At 44.7% G+C, this 17,583-nt stretch overlaps 1 protein-coding gene across 1 annotated transcript in view; it reads right to left on the reverse strand.

The window, feature by feature from the left end:
* The window catches only part of LOC121288988 (atrial natriuretic peptide receptor 2-like), a 110,405-nt gene that overhangs the window by 68,395 nt on the left and 24,427 nt on the right, over positions 1 to 17,583 (reverse strand). Inside the window, exons 9-13 of the mRNA XM_041207849.1 lie at positions 15,683 to 15,767; positions 15,469 to 15,595; positions 8,845 to 8,931; positions 1,187 to 1,330; positions 20 to 141 (exon numbers count right to left, since the gene is read on the reverse strand). Coding sequence (XP_041063783.1) covers positions 20 to 141; positions 1,187 to 1,330; positions 8,845 to 8,931; positions 15,469 to 15,595; positions 15,683 to 15,767 — 565 coding nt within the window. The remainder of the gene's footprint in view (positions 1 to 19; positions 142 to 1,186; positions 1,331 to 8,844; positions 8,932 to 15,468; positions 15,596 to 15,682; positions 15,768 to 17,583) is intronic.

The raw sequence follows: 17,583 nt of genomic DNA on the forward strand, positions 1-17,583 counted from the left end.
CTTGCATGACTGAAATTACCTGAGATTTTGCAAACCCATCTATCGTCGATGACACAGTTCATTGATTGTAACCTCCCGTGGTAAATTTTATGCTGGTGAAGGTAAGCCATTCCTCGTGCTACGTCAGTTGCAAATGACAGTCTAAAGCAATAATAACAACTTACGTTTATATAGAGCCTTTAACATAGAAAATAAATGTTCCAAGGTGCTTCACAGGTAAGGGATAAATGGACAGTGAGAGAAAGGGGGAGATAAGTGCCTAAAAACTTTATCAAAGAGATGGGTTGTAATGACGCCTGCAAAGGAGGAGAGAGAGAGAGGTATGGAGTGGTGGAAAGATTAAGGGAAGGAATTGTTGAGTCTGGGCGCCCAAACCTGACAGTTGTCCAGGCCTTTCTGCATGTGGGCGCAGACAATCTGAGGAATCGCAAATGGTATGGAACATTGTGTGATCATCAGCGAACATCCCCACTTCTGAGCTTATGAAGAGGGGAGATCATTGAGGAAGTTGCTGAAGATAGCTGGGCTGAGGACACTGCCCTGAGGAACTCCTGCCGTGATTTCTTGGAGCTAAGATGATTGGTCAAAGGGGCAGGCTTCAAGGAGTGTCTTAAAGGAGGGGAGAGAGGGTAAAGGGGTAGAGGTTTAAGGAAGGTAATTCCAGAGCTTAGGACCTAAAGGCACAGCCGCCAATGTTGGAGAAAAGAAAATTAGGAATGCACAAGAAACCCAAATTTGAGTAGAGCCAAGACCTTGAAGGCTATGGGGCTGGAAGAGATTACAGAGGCTGGGTTGGATGAGGCCATGGAGGGATTTGAAAACAAGGATGAGAAATTTAAAATTAAGGAGTTTGTGGACTGAGAGCCAACGTAGGTCAGCAAGCACAGGGGTGATAGGTGAATGGAACTTGATGCGAGTTAGGAGATAGGCAGCAGAGTTTGGGATGACCTCAAATTTATGGAAGGTGCAAGATGGAAGGCTGGCCTGCTGGACATTGGAATGAGCTAGCCTGGAGGTAATAAAATCAATGTTGAGGGTTTCAGCAGCCTTTGAGTTGAGGCAGGGAATGAGGCGGGCGATGTTACGGAGGTGTAGGTATGAATATTATTCAGATTCAGATCTGAAAATCACAGCTTTTTGCAAGCACATGTAAATCATTAACTTACTTTTCTAGATTCTTATTTACCTGAATCCCCAGTTCAAGGGAATATCATCACTGAACAGAACATCAGTCAGGCTCCCTTTCGGGCAGTATTCAGTAATAATGGTAATATTGGGCACCTCAATAGATCCACCAATAAACTTGCACAGATTTGGATGATCAAGTTGCCTGGAATAAGCAGAGAAGCAATTGGTTAAAAAAAAGCCTTAAACACCTTTAACTAACGTATAAAGTAGAATTATGCATTGGATATCGATCAACACCATACAAATGTATTAAGCAAAGGTTAAATTTCATCTTTATTGGACATGATTCGGGAATTTTTGCCAATATTTCGGAAATCATATTTCACAATTCCATCCTATTTTCTATGAAAACTGAAAACCAGTGACCTTGATAGTAACCCTTTATAAATCACATTTATGATCTCCACACTCGTATTATTTTTATAGGTGATAGACAAATGGAGCAGTCCATGTCCAAATGCAGCAAGACCCAAACAATATCAAGGCTTGGGCTGACAAGTGGCAAGTAACATTCGTGCCACACAAGTGTCAAGCAAAGACCATCTCCAACAAGAGAGAAGCTAAACATTTTGTCTTTGACATTTAATGGCATTACTATCACTGAAACCCCCACTATCAACTTCCTAGGAGTTACCATTAACCAGAAACTGAATTGGACTAGCCATATAAAGAACAGATTAAGGGCTGGGAAGTCTGTGGTGAGTTATTCAACTGGCTCCCCAAAGCCTGCCCATCATCTACCAGGCACAAATCAGGAGTGTGATGGAATAATCTCCACCTGCCTGGATGAGTGCAACTCCAACAACACTCAAGAAACTCAACACCATCCAGGACAAAACAAAAACAGAATTACCCCTGGAAAAACTCAGCAGGTCTGGCAGCATCGGCGGAGAAGAAAAGAGTTGATGTTTCGAGTCCTCATGACCCTTCAACAGAACTAGGTGAATCCAAGGAAGGGGTGAAATATAAGCTGGTTTAAGGTGTGTGTGTGTGGTGGGGGGGTGGGGGGAGGGGTTGGGTGGGGAGAGAGAGGTGGAGAGGGGTGTTGTGGTTGTAGGGACAAGCAAGCAGTGATATAAACAGATCATCAAAAGATGTCACAGACAACAGAACAAAAGAACACATAGGTGTTGAAGTTGGTGATATTATCTAAACGAATGTGCTAATTAAGAATGGATGGTAGGGCACTCAAGGTATAGCTCTAGTGGGGGTGGGGGAGCATAAAAGATTTAAAAATATTTTAAAATAATGGAAATAGGTGGGAAACGAAAAATCTATATAATTTATTGGAAAAAACAAAAGGAAGGGGGAAGAAACAGAAAGGGGGTGGGGATGGAGGAGGGAGTTCAAGACCTAAAGTTGTTGAATTCAATATTCAGTCCGGAAGGCTGTAAAGTGTCTAGTCGGAAGGTGAGGTGTTGTTCCTCCAGTTTGCGTTGGGCTTCACTGGAACAATGCAGCAAGCCAAGGACAGACATGTGGGCAAGAGAGCAGGGTGGAGTGTTAAAATGGCAAGCGACAGGGAGGTTTGGGTCATTCTTGCGGACAGACCGCAGGTGTTCTGCAAAGCGGTCACCCAGTTTACGTTTGGTCTCTCCAATGTAGAGGAGACCACATTGGGAGCAACGAATGCAGTAGACTAAGTTGAGGGAAATGCAAGTGAAATGCTGCTTCACTTGAAAGGAGTGTTTGGGCCCTTGGACGGTGAAGAGAGAAGGAAGTGAAGGGGCAGGTGTTACATCTTTTGTGTGGGCATGGGGTGGTGCCATAGGAGGGGGTTGAGGAGTAGGGGGTGATGGAGGAATGGACCAGGGTGGGAACGATCCCAACGGAATGCCGACAGGGGGGGTGAAGGGAAGATGTGTTTGGTGGTGGCATCATGTTGGAGTTGGCAGAAATGGCGGAGGATGATCCTTTGAATGCGGAGGCTGGTGGGGTGATAAGTGAGGACAAGGGGGACCCTATCATGTTTCTGGGAGGGAGGAGAAGGCATGAGGGCGGATGCGCGGGAGATGGGCCGGACACGGTTGAGGGCCCTGTCAACCACCGTGGGTGGAAAACCTTGGTTAAGGAAGAAGGAGGACATTACAGAGGAACTGTTTTTGAATGTAGCATCATCGGAACAGATGCGACGGAGGCGAAGGAACTGAGAGAATGGGATGGAGTCCTTACAGGAAGCGGGTTGTGAGGAACTGTAGTCGAGGTAGCTGTGGGAGTCGGTAGGCTTGTAATGGATATTGGTGGACAGTCTATCACCAGAGATTGAGACAGAGAGGTCAAGGAAGGGGAGGGAAGTGTCAGAGATGGATCACGTGAAAATGATGGAGGGGTGGAAATTGGAAGCAAAATTAATAAATTTTTCCAAGTCCCGACGAGAGCATGAAGCAGCACCGAAGTAATCATCGATGTACCGGAGAAACAGTTGTGAAAGGGGGCCGGAGTAGGACTGGAACAAGGAATGTTCCACATACCCCATAAGGAGACAGGCATAGCTGGGGCCCATGAAATTATTTGTCATTTTGTAAGGAAATAGACATTTTAAGTAAGTTATATTGGTATTTGTGGGTGTTAGGAATGAGTTTTAGCTTTAATGTTTAAGTTTGATTTGTATTTCTGTATCTGTGTGTTAAGAAAGGTCAAATTGAGTTTTAGTTTCACTTTAAAAGGTGCCTGCATTTCTAATGAGAGTTTTACAAATGTTGCAGCTAAGTTAAACAAACAAGGGTAGAAAAAACAGTGCTGTTGCCTAGCAACAGGGGCCCAGTGATACAGGTCCATCCCATAGACCCACACAGTAAAACTAAAGAAACAGCAGCTTTGAGTTCAGTTTGAAGCCAGGACTCCAGGGATACTGGACACTGGGAGAGGGAACTGTAGAGTGAGAGCAGATTTTGCAAAAGAACCAAGATGTCGCAAGGCCAAAGGAGCGAGACAGAAACAGGGGAAAGCCCCAAGAAGACCTTCTGGTCCAAGGAAGGACAGGAACCTGGAAAAGGTCCTCTTAATGAAGTTAAGAGTGAGGGGCAGAGAGAAAGGATCGAAGCTTCAGATTTGAAGAGCCAAAAGCTGCAGAAATCAGATTTAAAGTGAGAACAGCGTGCAAGAGATGACTGAAGGTCTGTAACTCTTTGCTAAGGGCATGTGAGGCAGTGGTGTACTGTTGACAGCGGAGTCAGTGAGAGAGAGTGCGTGGAAGACAGCTTGAATGCATGTGGTGACCCAGGGAAGAGGAACATCGGAAAAAGAGTTCGAAACCCTGGAGGTGAACCCTTGCGGAAGACATCTGACAGAAAGCGTCGGTTTTGGAAAAGACTCCAAGGCAAGTTCTGGGAAAGTTACATTGAAAACCTTCATGTGAAAGGCGGAGTGCTGTGAGACCAGTGTGACAAACGTCTGGGGGGAGTTGAGGAGAGATCCATAGCATCTGGTTGAGGTGACATCTGTCACTTGGTTTCAGAATGTGGTGTGTCCAACCACAGGGTGCCATAGGTTTATATGGACTGTGTATTTACTTTAAACATTAAAGTATAAGATAGCTTTTCTAATTTGTGGTATCCTTACAAATCTGTATATATCTGCAAAGGTATAGTTATGAGTGAAAGAATATTATAATATAGTTAATTTTTTCTTAATAAATAAATGCTTTATTCTTTTGTTAAAAGTTTATCAGTTTCTCCTGTGACTCTGTTCAGTAGCTACTCTTCACGTATCTAAACAAACAAATAAAAGTTAGGATCTATCAGGCTGGGCTCCACCCTGGGATCAGGCTTGACCAGGGGTAATCTCAGCTGGGGATCATAGCAGTTTAGATAAAAGGGTGAATATGTGACAAGTTGTACCTTATGCTTTAATGTGGTGACCTATCACCCTAACCACATTTTAAAAATATCCTCCTACTGCAGATAGCAATCCTTATTGATAGTCTCAATCACTGCTGCCAAGCTAAAGATCTCACTTTAACCTCAGCTTGCTCTCATATTCTGCCTGTATCTTCCATCGGTATAGCACTCCAGTATTCTAGTTAGTCTGAATACTATTGCCTCCTTTCCTGCATCTATTTTTTTCATGCCATTTACTTATACACCACCTTCTGCAGTTGTCTCAGGGAGTGCGATTATAAATGAGAGAGAAAGCACTATCAGCAGGAACTACTGTATCCCTCGTTTTTATGGTGTGTGTATGTGGTAATTATAGATTTATCTGATGTGTAATATACCTTTAGGAAGAATGTTATAAAGGAATATCACATGATCTTAGTATCCAGTAGTAGAGTAGCGTGGGCTACCTTAGTAGTTAGTAGCAGTTAGTGGTAGTATAGAGGTAGAGTTTGAAGTGTAAGTACATGTTTAGTTGCAGCTGAGTACCTTTGTAAATAAACCAAGAGTTTCATGCAGGTGCAGCAGGCGGTAAAGAAGACAAATGGTATGTTGGCCTTCATAGCGAGAGAATTTGAGTACAGGGGCAGGGATGTCTTGCTGCAATTGTACAGGGCCTTGGTGAGACCACATTTGGAATATTGTGTGCAGTTTTGGTCTCCTTATCTGAGGAAGGATGTTCTTGCTATAGAGGGAGTGCAGCGAAGGTTTACCAGACTGATTCCTGGGATGGCGGGACTGACTGAGATTGAGTTGTTTAGGATTATATTCGCCGGAGTTCAGAAGAACGATGGGGGATCTCATAGAAACCTATAAAATTCTAACAGGACTAGACAGGGTAGATGCAGGAAGGATGTTCCCGATGGTGGGGGAGCCCAGAACCAGGGGTCACAGTCTGAGGATATGGGATAGACCATTTAGGACTGAGATGAGGAGAAATTTCTTCACCCAGAGAATGGTGAGCCTGTGGAATTCATTATCACAGAAAGTAGTTGAGGCCAAAACATTGTATGTTTTCAAGAAGGCGTTAGATATAGCTCTTGGGGCGAAAGGGATCAAAGGATATGGGGAGAAAGCGGGAGCAGGCTATTGAGTTGGATGATCAGCCATGATCATAATGAATGGCAGAGCAGGCTCGACGGGCTGAATGGCCTACTCCTGCTCCTAGTTTCTATGTTTCTATGTTTCCACCTATGAAGTCTCTGCTGATCAACTCTATCAATAGTACCAACTCGGACACCGCTTACCACAAGCATGCGAAGAGGATCCATAGGATCCAACAATGTATTTGCTCATCTTTTATCGTTCCTGATTTTAGCACCAGCCAATCTCATCTAAGCTTTGAAACAAACTGTGCTTAAGATGCAATATTTACATTATCCCCTAAATCGCAATACACTGAAGAATATTTCTATTAATCACTCAGTGTACACACACCCCATTATCTAACTATTATATTGTGTTGTGTGTATTTTATCTTTTGCAAGTTAAGAACCGGGCTGAGTATTCATCTGCTGTTTTTTTCATCTTCTTTATTCTACCTTGAGTAATTGTTACTCAACTGTGTATAGATACCACATGCACCTTGGGCTTATTGCAAAATACAAGATATACAGAATTTACAACATAAAAACACTCGATTTGATGCAACTGATCCATGCTTATGTTTCACCCAAGCCTCCTCCCATTTCTCTTCATCTCACCCTATCACCATGTCCTTCATGTGTTTATCCAGCTTTCCCTTAAATTTATCTATACTATTCACCTCACCCACTCCCTGAGGGAGCAAGTTCCACATTCTCATCACTCTTTGGGTAAAAAAGCTTCTCCTGAATTCCCTCTTGGGTTTATTAGTGCCTGTGGGTGGAATCTAATGCTCCCCCGGAAGTGAGTTCAAGGTGGGGGGGTGGGGTGCGGGGGGGTGGGTGGGGGGGGTGGGGGGGTGTGGGTGGGGGGGTGTGGGTGGGTGTGCGCGGGGGGGTGCGGGCGAGGCCATGTGATTAGGCAGGATTGAGATCCCGCAGTCTTTCCACCTCCATCCGATTAAGTCTGAGGCAGGAAGGCTAATGGGCGACCTTTCCGCCCGGAGGCTGATTGAGGCCAAATAGCCACTTAAGGGCTTCATCCTGCTAAGGCTGGTATTCAGCCAGCAGTGGGCAGGTTGACTCGCCACCTTGGGAGGCTGCCATTGCAAACCAGGTCAGGCTTGTCTGCTACCTTATGAGGGGTGGGAAAGGGGTCATTCATTCGTACGTCCTCAGTGCCTGATTGGAGGTTCGGGCAATGGGAAGAGGGAGGCCCACAGGAAGGCAGCCCCCTGCCCTTGCTGTTGACCCCCCCCCACCCCCTTCCCCAGGTCAGTGCCCCCCCCCCCATTCCTGGCACCTGTACCCGGCCCCAGTTACTTTTCTCTGAAGGATTCATCTCTATTCCTCTGAGCGGGCTGGTCTGCAATAATGGCAGCTGTCAGTACTGCAGAGTGCCAGCCTCTGATTGGCTAACAGCTCTCGGGGACAGGGTATCCACCCTACTAGGGGCTTAGTTCAGCGGCTGTCCTGACAGTGTATAGGTAAGTGCCTGATTGCCTCTGAAAGGCATTGGGTCTCCAACGCAATGCAGAGCACCCAGCAGTTCTCCAACTAATTCTACTCTATCTTATACTTATCATCCCTAGTTCTGGTCTCCCCCACAAGAGGAAATATCTTCTCTACGTCTACCCCATCAAACCCTTTCATAATTTTAAAGGCCTCTTTGGGTCACCCCTCAGTCTTCTTTTTTCTAGAGAGGCTTGCTTAAATTTTCCTAATAGGTATAACTACTTTCTTCCTGTATCATCCTCGTAAATCGTTTTTGCACCTACCCCGGTTTCTCTTTTTCCTAATGTGGAGACTGTTTTTATGTCACCCAGACTGATGTACTTCCTTCAATAGTCCCATATGTGTTATGCATTTGCCTTGTTAATTTTTTAACCTTACTTCCTCCTTTCTTTCTCAGATCATATTTTCCCCTTATGGTTTGACTCCTCTCTGGTGTGTACACCCACACCGGGCAGCTTTGGAGCCATGCCCAGGTCATCATTCCACACATGTGAGATGAAGCAGTAAGAGTTAAAGGCATTTCACATGTGGTGGGATCCCAGGTAATTGCAATCCTGTCCATATGTATACTATCAGCATGAAGGGGTATTTGATAATGAAATGGTGACCATGGTAAATTTGCTAAACCTAAACCAAGAAGGCTGAAGCCAACGACTGTGGTCCCTAATCACCATTCCCCATCCAGCTCACTCTAAAGTTAGCCAGCATTAAGTCATTCCACTTTTCTACAGCTACAGAGTTGGCAACACACCATACACATGTACCACTTCATCCTGTGATAAAAGCAAAATACTGCCGATGCTGGAAATCTGAAACAAAAATAGAAAATGCTGGAAAAACTCAGCAGGTCTGACAGCATCTGTAGAGAGAAAGACAGAGTTAACGTTTCGAATCCGTATGACTCTTCTTCACTCTGTCTTTCTCTCCACAGATGCTGTCAGACCTGCTGAGTTTTTCCAGCATTTTCTGTTTTTGTTCCACCTCATCCTGTGTTCACCTACCAACAAATATTTGCTCCCTTTCCACTAACTCCACCCAAGCCTCCATCCCTGTGTTCTATGAATTACAAATACACAGATATTGTACTAGCTTAGTATTTGAAATTAAATTAAATCAGAATAATCTGAAATGCTTTTTTTTTGTAGAGGCCTTCGATCTGTTAATGCTCAAAGGTTAATATTTACCTCACTTGTTTAACTTCTTTCCTGATCGTTTTTGAGAGAGTAAAGGTTTTCTTGGGAATTCTTTTGATAGCCACTGTCCGACCATCACTACAAGAAAAAGGGAAAGGGCTTAACAAGAGTAAATTAAAACCATGATACACTTTTGTCATTCCTGTCTTATCCAAAAATATTTTAAGTTAAAATAAAACGTATATTAATATCATTTGAATTTATCTTTTCCAGTCAGCTTTGCTTTGCTGCTGGAGACTCTGAGAGTGACTGATCTCTAGGCTCCGACTGTTACCAACCTCTTCCCATGGCTCCAGATGTGAGCACCCTCCTGGTAAACTGGTAGGAATATCAGAGCGTATATGGACACTGTGAAAATCACACTGCCCCTTAAGGGATAGACGATGGTATAGTGATAATGTCACTGAACTAGTAGTCCAAAGGTCCAGGGTAATGCTCTAGAACGTGGGTTCAAATCCCACTATGGCAGTTGGTGGAATCTGAGTTCAATTAGTAAAATCTGGAATATATGGAAGCCATTGGCAAATGTCATAAGGAGAAAAAAACCTCTATGGATCACAGATCTTCCTTTAGGGAAGGATTATCTGCTGCCCCTACCTAGTCTGGGCCCACAATAATGTGGTTGACTTTTAAATGACATAGCAAGCCAGTGAGTTGTACCAAAAATAGTATGAAGCTGAAAAGGAATTAAATCAGATGTCATCTTAGGCACCTGAAATGACAAAGGCAAGCCAAGCTTTGTCAACATTGCAAAGTCCTCATCACTAACATTTATTTCATTCTTGCATGGGATGTGGGCATCACTGGCTGGGTCAGCATTTATTTCTCATCCCTAATTGCTCTTGAGAAGGGGGTGCTGAGCTGCCTTCTTGAACTGCTGCAGTCCATGTGGTGTAGGTACACCCACAGTGCTATTAGGGAGGGAGTTCCAGGATTTTGACCCAGTAACAGTGAAGGAACGGCAATATATTTCCAAGTTAGGACGCTGAGTGACTTGGAGGGGAACTTGCAGGTGCTGGTGTTCCTATCTATCTGCTGCCCTTGTCCCAAGGTGGTAGAGGAAGGCCTTGAGGAGTCAAGAGGTGAGTTACTCACCACAGAATTCCCAGCCTCTGACCTGCTCTTGTGGCCACAGTATTTGTATGGCTAGTCCAGTTCAGTTTCTGGTCAATGGTAACCCCCAGGATGTTGAGAGTGGGGGATTCAGCAATTGCATTGCCATTGAACATCAAGGGGAGATGGTTGGATTCTCTCTTGTTAGAGATGTTTCTTAACACTTAACAGCCCAAGCCTGAATGTTTTCTAGTTCTTGCTACATCATTGTAAATGTTACTGAACATTGTGCAATCATCAGCGAACATCCCCACTTCTGATTAATGATGGAAGGAAGGTCATTGATGAAGCAGCTGAAGATGGTTGGGCCGAGGACACTACCCTGAGGAACTCCAGCAGTGATGTGCTGGGACTGAGATAAATAACCTCCAACAAACGTAGCCATCTTCCTTTGTGTTAGGTATGACTCCAACCAGCAGAGAGTTTCCTCCCCTCATCCCCCACACCAGAACCCAGCTAGGGTTCCTTAGAATCATAGAAAGTTTACGGCTCAGAAAGAGGCCACTTGGCCCATCGGGTCTGCGCTGGCCAAAAATGAACCACGCAACCTAGCCCCACTTTCCAGCATTTGGTCTGTAGCTCTGCAGGTTACAGTACGTGAGGTGCATATCCAGACACCTTCTTAAAAGCGTTGAGAGTGTCTGCCTCTACTGCCCTATCAGGCAGTGAGTTCCAGACCCCCACCACCCTCTGCCTGAAAAATGTTTTCCTCATCTCCCTTCTAATGTTTCTACCAATCACTTTAAGCCTCTGACCCCTGGACACTGACCTATCTTCTAAAGTAAATGGGTCCTTCCCACCCATTCTACCCAGGTCCCTCACAATGTTGCACATCTCAATCAAATCCCCCTTTAGCCTCCTCTGATCTAAGGAGGAGAACACTAGCCTATCCAATCTTGCTGCCACACTCGGTTAAATGCTGCCTTGATATCAAGGGCAGTCACAAACTCACCTCTTGAGTTCAGCTCTTTTATCTATGTTTGGACAAAAGCTGTAATGAGGTCAGGAGCTGAGTGGCCCTGACAGAACCCAAGTTCCTTGGATGTGCCAAAATTGGGAGAGCTGTCTCACAGACTAGCCTGACATAAACATACTCATGGAATCATACCTTACAGACAATGTCCCAGACACCACTATCATGACACCTGGGTATGTCCTGTCCCACCAGTATGAGATACCCAGCAGAGGTGGTGGCACAGTGGTATACAGTTGGGAGGGAGTTGCCCTGGGAGTGCTCAACATCGACTCTGGAGCCCATGAAGTCTCATGGCATCAGGTCAAACATGGGCAAGGAAACCTCCTGCTGATCACCACATACCACCCTCTCTGAGTTGATAATTTAGTGCTCCTCCATGTTGGAAGAGGCACTGAGGGTGGCAAAGGCACAGGATGTACTCTGGGTGTGGGACTTCAATGTCCATTACCAAGAGTGGCTCGGTAGCACTAGTACTGACACAGCTGGCCAAGGCCTAAAGGACATAGATGCTGGGTCTGCAGCAGGTGGCGAGGGAACCAACAAGAGGGAAAAACATACTTGACCTCATCCTCACCAACCTGCCTGTCGCAGATGCATCTGTCCATGACAGTATCAGTAGGAGTGACTACCATGCAGTCGTTGTGGAGACGAAGTCCCGCATTCACATTCTCCATCGTGTTGTGTGGCACTACCACCGTGCTAAATGGGATAGATTTCGAACAGATCTAGCAACTCAAGACTGGGCATCCATGAGGCGCTGTGGGCCATCAGCAGCAGCAGAATTGTACTCAAACACAAACTGTAACCTCATGGCCCAGCATATCCCCCACTCTACCAATACCATCAAGCCAGGGGATCAACCCTGGTTCAATGAAGAGTGCAGGAGGGCATGTCAGGAGCAGCACCTGACATACCTAAAAATGAGCTATCAACCCGGTGAAGCTATAACACAGGAATATTTGCCTGACAAACAGCATAAGTGGCAAGTCATAGACAGAGCTAAGCAATCCCACAACCAACGGATCAGATCTAAGCTCTGCAGTCCTGCCAAATCCAGTCGTGAATAGTGGTGGACAATTAAACAACTCACTGGAGGAGGAGACTCCACAAATATCCCCATCCTCAATGATGGGGGAGCCCAGCACACCAGTGCAAAAGATAAGGCTGAAGCACTTGCAACAGCCTTCAGCCAGAAGTGCCAAGTGGATGATCCATCTCTGCCTCCTCCAGATGCTTAGCATCACAGATGCAAGTCTTCAGCCAATTCAATTCACTCCATGTGATATCAAGAAATGGCTGAAGGCACTGGATAGTGCAAAGGCTATGGGCCCTGACAATATTCTGGCAATAGTACTTGTGCTCCAGAAATTGCCGAACCACTAGCTAAGCTGTTCCAGTACTGGCATCTACCCGGCTATGTGGAAAATTGCCCCGGTATGTCCTGTACACAGAAAGCAGGACAAATCCAACCCAGCCAATTACCACCCCATCAGTCTACTCTCCATCATCAGGAAAGTAATGGAAGGGTTCATCAACAATGCTATCAAGTGGCACTTGCTTAGCAATAACCTGCTCCATGATGCCCAGTTTGGGTCCCGCTAGAGCCACACAGCTCCTGACCTTATTACAGCCTTGGTTCAAACATGGACAAAAGAGCTGAACTCTCAAGGTGAGGTGAGAATGACTGCTCTTGACACCAAGGCCACATTTGACTGAGTGTGGCATTAAGGAGCCCTAGCAAAACTGGAGTCATTGGGAAACAGGGGGAAAATCTCCACTGCTTGGAGTCATCCCTAGCACAAAGGAAGATGGTTGTGGTTGTTGGATGTCAGTCATCTCAGCTCCAGGACATCACTGCAGGAGTTCCTCAGGTAGTATCCTTGACCCAACCATCTTCAGCTGCTTCATCAATGACCTTCCTTCCATCATTAGGTCAGAAGTGTGGATGTTCACTGATGATTACACAATGTTCAGCACCTTTTGCTACTCCTCAGATACTGAAGCAGTCCATGTCCAAATGCAGCAAGACCTGGGCAATATCGAGCCTTGGGCTGACAAGTGGCAAGTAACATTCACACCACATATGCGCCAGGCAATGGCCAGCTCCAATAAGAGAGAATTTAACCATTGCCCCTTGATATTCAATAGCATTAACATCGCTAAATCCCCACTATCAACAACCTGGGGGTTACCATTGACCAGAAACTGAACTGGATCAGCCATAAAAACACCATGGCTACAAGTGCAGGTCAGAGGCTAGGAATCCTGCAGTGAGAAACTCACCTCCTGACTCCCAACGCCTGTTCACCATCTGACAAGGGCAACGAATAGATGGAAATACTACCACCTGGAAGTTCCCCTCCAAGTCACTCACCATGCTGACTTGGAAATATATCACTGTTCCTTCACTGTCACTGGGTCAAAATCCTGGAACTCCCTCCCTAATAGCGCTGTGGGTGTACCTACACCACATGGACTACAGCGGTTCAAGAAGGCAGCTCACCACCACCTTCTCAGGGGCAACTAGGGATGGGCAATAAATGCTGGCCCAGCCAGCGACACCCACATCCCATGAATGAATTTTTAAAATGTATCGGTAGCAGTGACCACCGCACAGTCCTTGTGGAGACAAAGCTCTGCCTTCACATTGAGGATACCCTCCATCGTGTTGTGTGGCACAATCACTGTGCTAAATGGGATGGATGTCGAACAGATCTAGCAACTCAAGACTGGGCATCCATGAGATGCTGTGGGTCATCAGCAGCAGCAGAATTGGACTCAAACACAATCTGTAACGTCATGGCCTGGCATATCCCCCACTCTAACATTACCATCAAGCCAGGGCATCAACCCTGGTTCAATGAAAAGTGCAGGAGGGCATGCCAGGAGCAGCACCAGGCATACCTAAAAATGAGGTGTCAACATTGTGAAGCTACAACAGCAGCAACAGAGCTAAGCGATTCCACACCAGTGAGGGAGGCGATATCATAGTGGTATTGTCACTGGACTAGTAATCCGGAGCCCCAAGGTAATACCTTTAGACAGGGTAATGCTCTGAGGGTCCAGATTCAAGTCCCATCATGACAGATGGTGGGATTTGAATACAATAAAAATCTGGAATTAAAAGTCTAATGATAACCATGAAACCATTATCGATTGTTGGGAAAACCCATCTGGTTCACTAATGTCCTTTAGGAGAGGAAATCTGCTGTCCTTACCTGGTCTGGCCTACATGTGAGTCCAGACCCACAGTAATGTGGTTAACTCTTAAAATGCCCTCTGAATAAGGGCAGTTAGGGATGGGCAACAAATGCTGGCCTAGCCAGTGATTCCCACATCCAATGAATAAATTAAAAAAAAATCAGATCTAAGCTCTGCAGTCCTGCCACATCCAGTCGTGAATGGTGCTAGACAATTAAACAACTCACTGGAGGAGGAGGCTCCACAAATATCCCCATCCTCAAAGGTGGGGGAGCCCAGCACATCAGTGCAAAAGACGGCGCTGACGCATCTACAACAATCTTCAGCCTGAAGAGCCGAGTGGATGGTTCGTCTTGACCTCCTCCGGGGGTCTGTGGGTGTAACTTACACCACATGGACTGCAGCACCACCACCTTCTCAAGGGAAATTAGGGATGAGCAATGAAGATGCTGGCCTCAGCAGAGATGCCCTAATCCCCTGAATGAACAAATGAAAATAACATTACATCAGCCAATGGCATGGAGTTGGGGGCGGGCATTATGCCAGGCTCACAGCAAGCAGCCGATTTATTCAATCCAGTTGACAGAAGCGATTTGAAAAGTGTCCCTGTAACCTGCAGAAAACAGAACCGGTTACCAAAACTACAGCTACAGGTCCTGGTCGAAGAAAGTGATTTTTTTGCAGAAAAATGCCGTGAGTGGAGGATAGTTACTTGTAAGTTATCGGCGTAACTTCATTCTCCATCACCGACCGCAGACATGATTGGAATGATGCAATCATCTCTATTCTGATCAGGAATAGTGCGATCACTTGGATAGTGGAGCAGGAAGATGGGAATGTCCCTCTCACAGCTTTAGCTCTCTTTGCAAGCTCCTGTTATAGATGAAGCCACTCTGTCCTGTTTGGGCCAAGTCCCCAGTAGCTTTGAGGTGACGTAAAGCAGAAAGAAACCTGGCATCACATTATCCTTGGGAATAGAGTGGCATAACCAATGGTTTGTATATTGACCATAGATAAAAGCAGAATAGCAGAGCTACAAATGTTTGACAATTACTATGTGATATTCCGGTTGGGATTGCATGTCAAATTTGCCCTTGATTCAGTGCAATTAATAATGGTTAGGGCCTGGTTTTAAGTAAATATGAAAGAAAACCAATTAATAACATAAGAAACAAATGCAGGAGTAGCTCATTCAATCCTTCGACCTGCTCCAATATTCAATAAGATCATGGTGGATCTTTCTCTTCAACACCACCTTGCTGCATTATTCCATGTCCCTTAATTACTGAAGATGACATAAATACATAACTAGGATGTAGACTTACTAAATTCCAGTCTGTATAAAGCCCTGTCTATGTGATGGGCTTGTAGTGTATGTATTTGAAGTAATGTCTGTCATAAGACTTGGGATTGAATTTCCACTGTTTTGTTGGACAGTTATGATGCTGCCAGCTCCTGGAGTGAATCCTTTCCCTAAAACACAAACCGGAAATGAGAAATGAAGAGACTCCACAGAATATTTCTGCAAACACTGAGAACATGTTAGAGTACCTATCTCAATTTCCTTCAGATTGATGATCCAGCTCTCGTCCCAAAGCATCTTTTGCTTTTGGTATTGCAACCACTAAAAAGAAGCACATAAAAGTTCTTTTAGAATTAAAACTGATTTGAATGGAGACATTATTAATAGCTGTGATCTAATAAAGTAGCAGGTAGGCTTTGTTGATATGTTTGGTCCTTCATTTGAATCTCAACCTTTTTTTATATCTGAATTCCTCTATGTCCTCCCCTCTCCCTATCTGTACAATCTCTGTTACAGATCCCCACATGCAGCCTCTATTCCAGGTTACTCTCCTGGTTTCCAGTTGTCTGTCCACTGTGACCCTGTCTGCTGGACGTCTAGCTAATCATCGCCCTCACTGCTTTCAAATTCCTCCTTAAAACCCTGCTTTTTGAGCTTTTACCTTTTCTTCTTGCTCTCCTCCTTTGTGAATACTTTTTTGTAAATACTCTGAATCTTTGTCCTGTGAGAAGCTGGTGTAGTGATGTTAATTGTTAGTGTAGTGATGTTAGTTGTTGGTGTAGTGATGTTAGTCGTTGGTGTAGTGATATTAGTTATTGGTGTAGTGATCATGGTTGTTGGTGTAGTGATGTTAGTTGTTGGTGTAGTGATGTTAGTTATTGGTGTAGTGATCATGGTTGTTGGCGTAGTGATGTTATTTGTTGGTGTAGTGATGTTAGTTGTTGGTGTAGTGATCATAGTTGTCGGTGTAGTGATGTTAGTTGTTGGTGTAGTGATGTTAGTTGTCAGTGTAGTGATGTTAGTTGTCGGTGTAGTGATCATAGTTGTTGATGTAGTGATGTTAGTCATTGGTGTAGTGATATTAGTTATTGGTGTAGTGATGTTAGTTGTAGGTATAGTGATGTTAGTTGTTGGTGTACTGATGTTAGTTACTGGTGTAATGATGTTAGTTGTTGGTGTAGTGATATTAGTTATTGGTATTGTGATGTTAGTTGTTGGCGTAGTGATGTTATTTGTTGGTGTAGTGATATTAGTTATTGGTATTGTGATGTTAGTTGTTGGCGTAGTGATGTTATTTGTTGGTGTAGTGATGTTAGTTGTTGGCGTAGTGATGTTAGTTGTTGGCGTAGTGATGTTAGTTGTTGGCGTAGTGATGTTAGATGTTGGTGTAGTGATGTTAGTTGTTGGCGTAGTGATGTTAGTTGTTGGTGTAGTGATGTTAGTTGTTGGTGTAGTGATCATAGTTGTCAACCATCACAATCACAGTTTTTTTTTACTCTTTCATGGGATGTGGGTATCACTGGCAAGCCCAGCATCTGTTGCCCATCCCTAATTGCCCTTGAACTGAGTGGCTTGCTGGGCCATTTCAGAGGACAGTTAAGAATCAACCACATTGCTGTGGGTCTGGAGTCACATGTAGGCCAGACCAGGTAAAGATGATGGATTTCCTTCTCTAAAGGGCATTGGTGAACCAGGTGGGTTTTTACAATAATCATTAATAGCTGCCATGGTTACCATTACTGGGGCAAGCTTTACATTCCAGATTTTCATTAATTAATTGAATTTAAATTCCATGTCATCAGGTCATTAGCCTGAGAATCCGGGTTATTAGTCCTGCGACACTACCAGCACGCCACCATCTCCTCCTAATCAATAAGCAACAATTATTTATTTTTTGTCTTTACTTATTTTTTTCCTCATTGATTTTATAGCCCTGAGGTAATAAGCAGATGACATCAATCCATTCCCTCTGCTCAGCAGGTCTGGCAGCATCTGTGGAGAGAAAACAGGGTTACTGTTTTGCGTCCATATGACTCTTCTTCAGAGCGAAAATGGACTTGAAATGTTAACTCTGTTTCTCTCTCCACAGATGCTGCCAGACCTGCTGAGTTTTTCCAGCATTTTCTGTTTTTATTTC

Source organism: Carcharodon carcharias, chromosome 16, assembly GCF_017639515.1.
Source record: "Carcharodon carcharias isolate sCarCar2 chromosome 16, sCarCar2.pri, whole genome shotgun sequence".
Lineage (NCBI taxonomy): Eukaryota > Metazoa > Chordata > Chondrichthyes > Lamniformes > Lamnidae > Carcharodon > Carcharodon carcharias.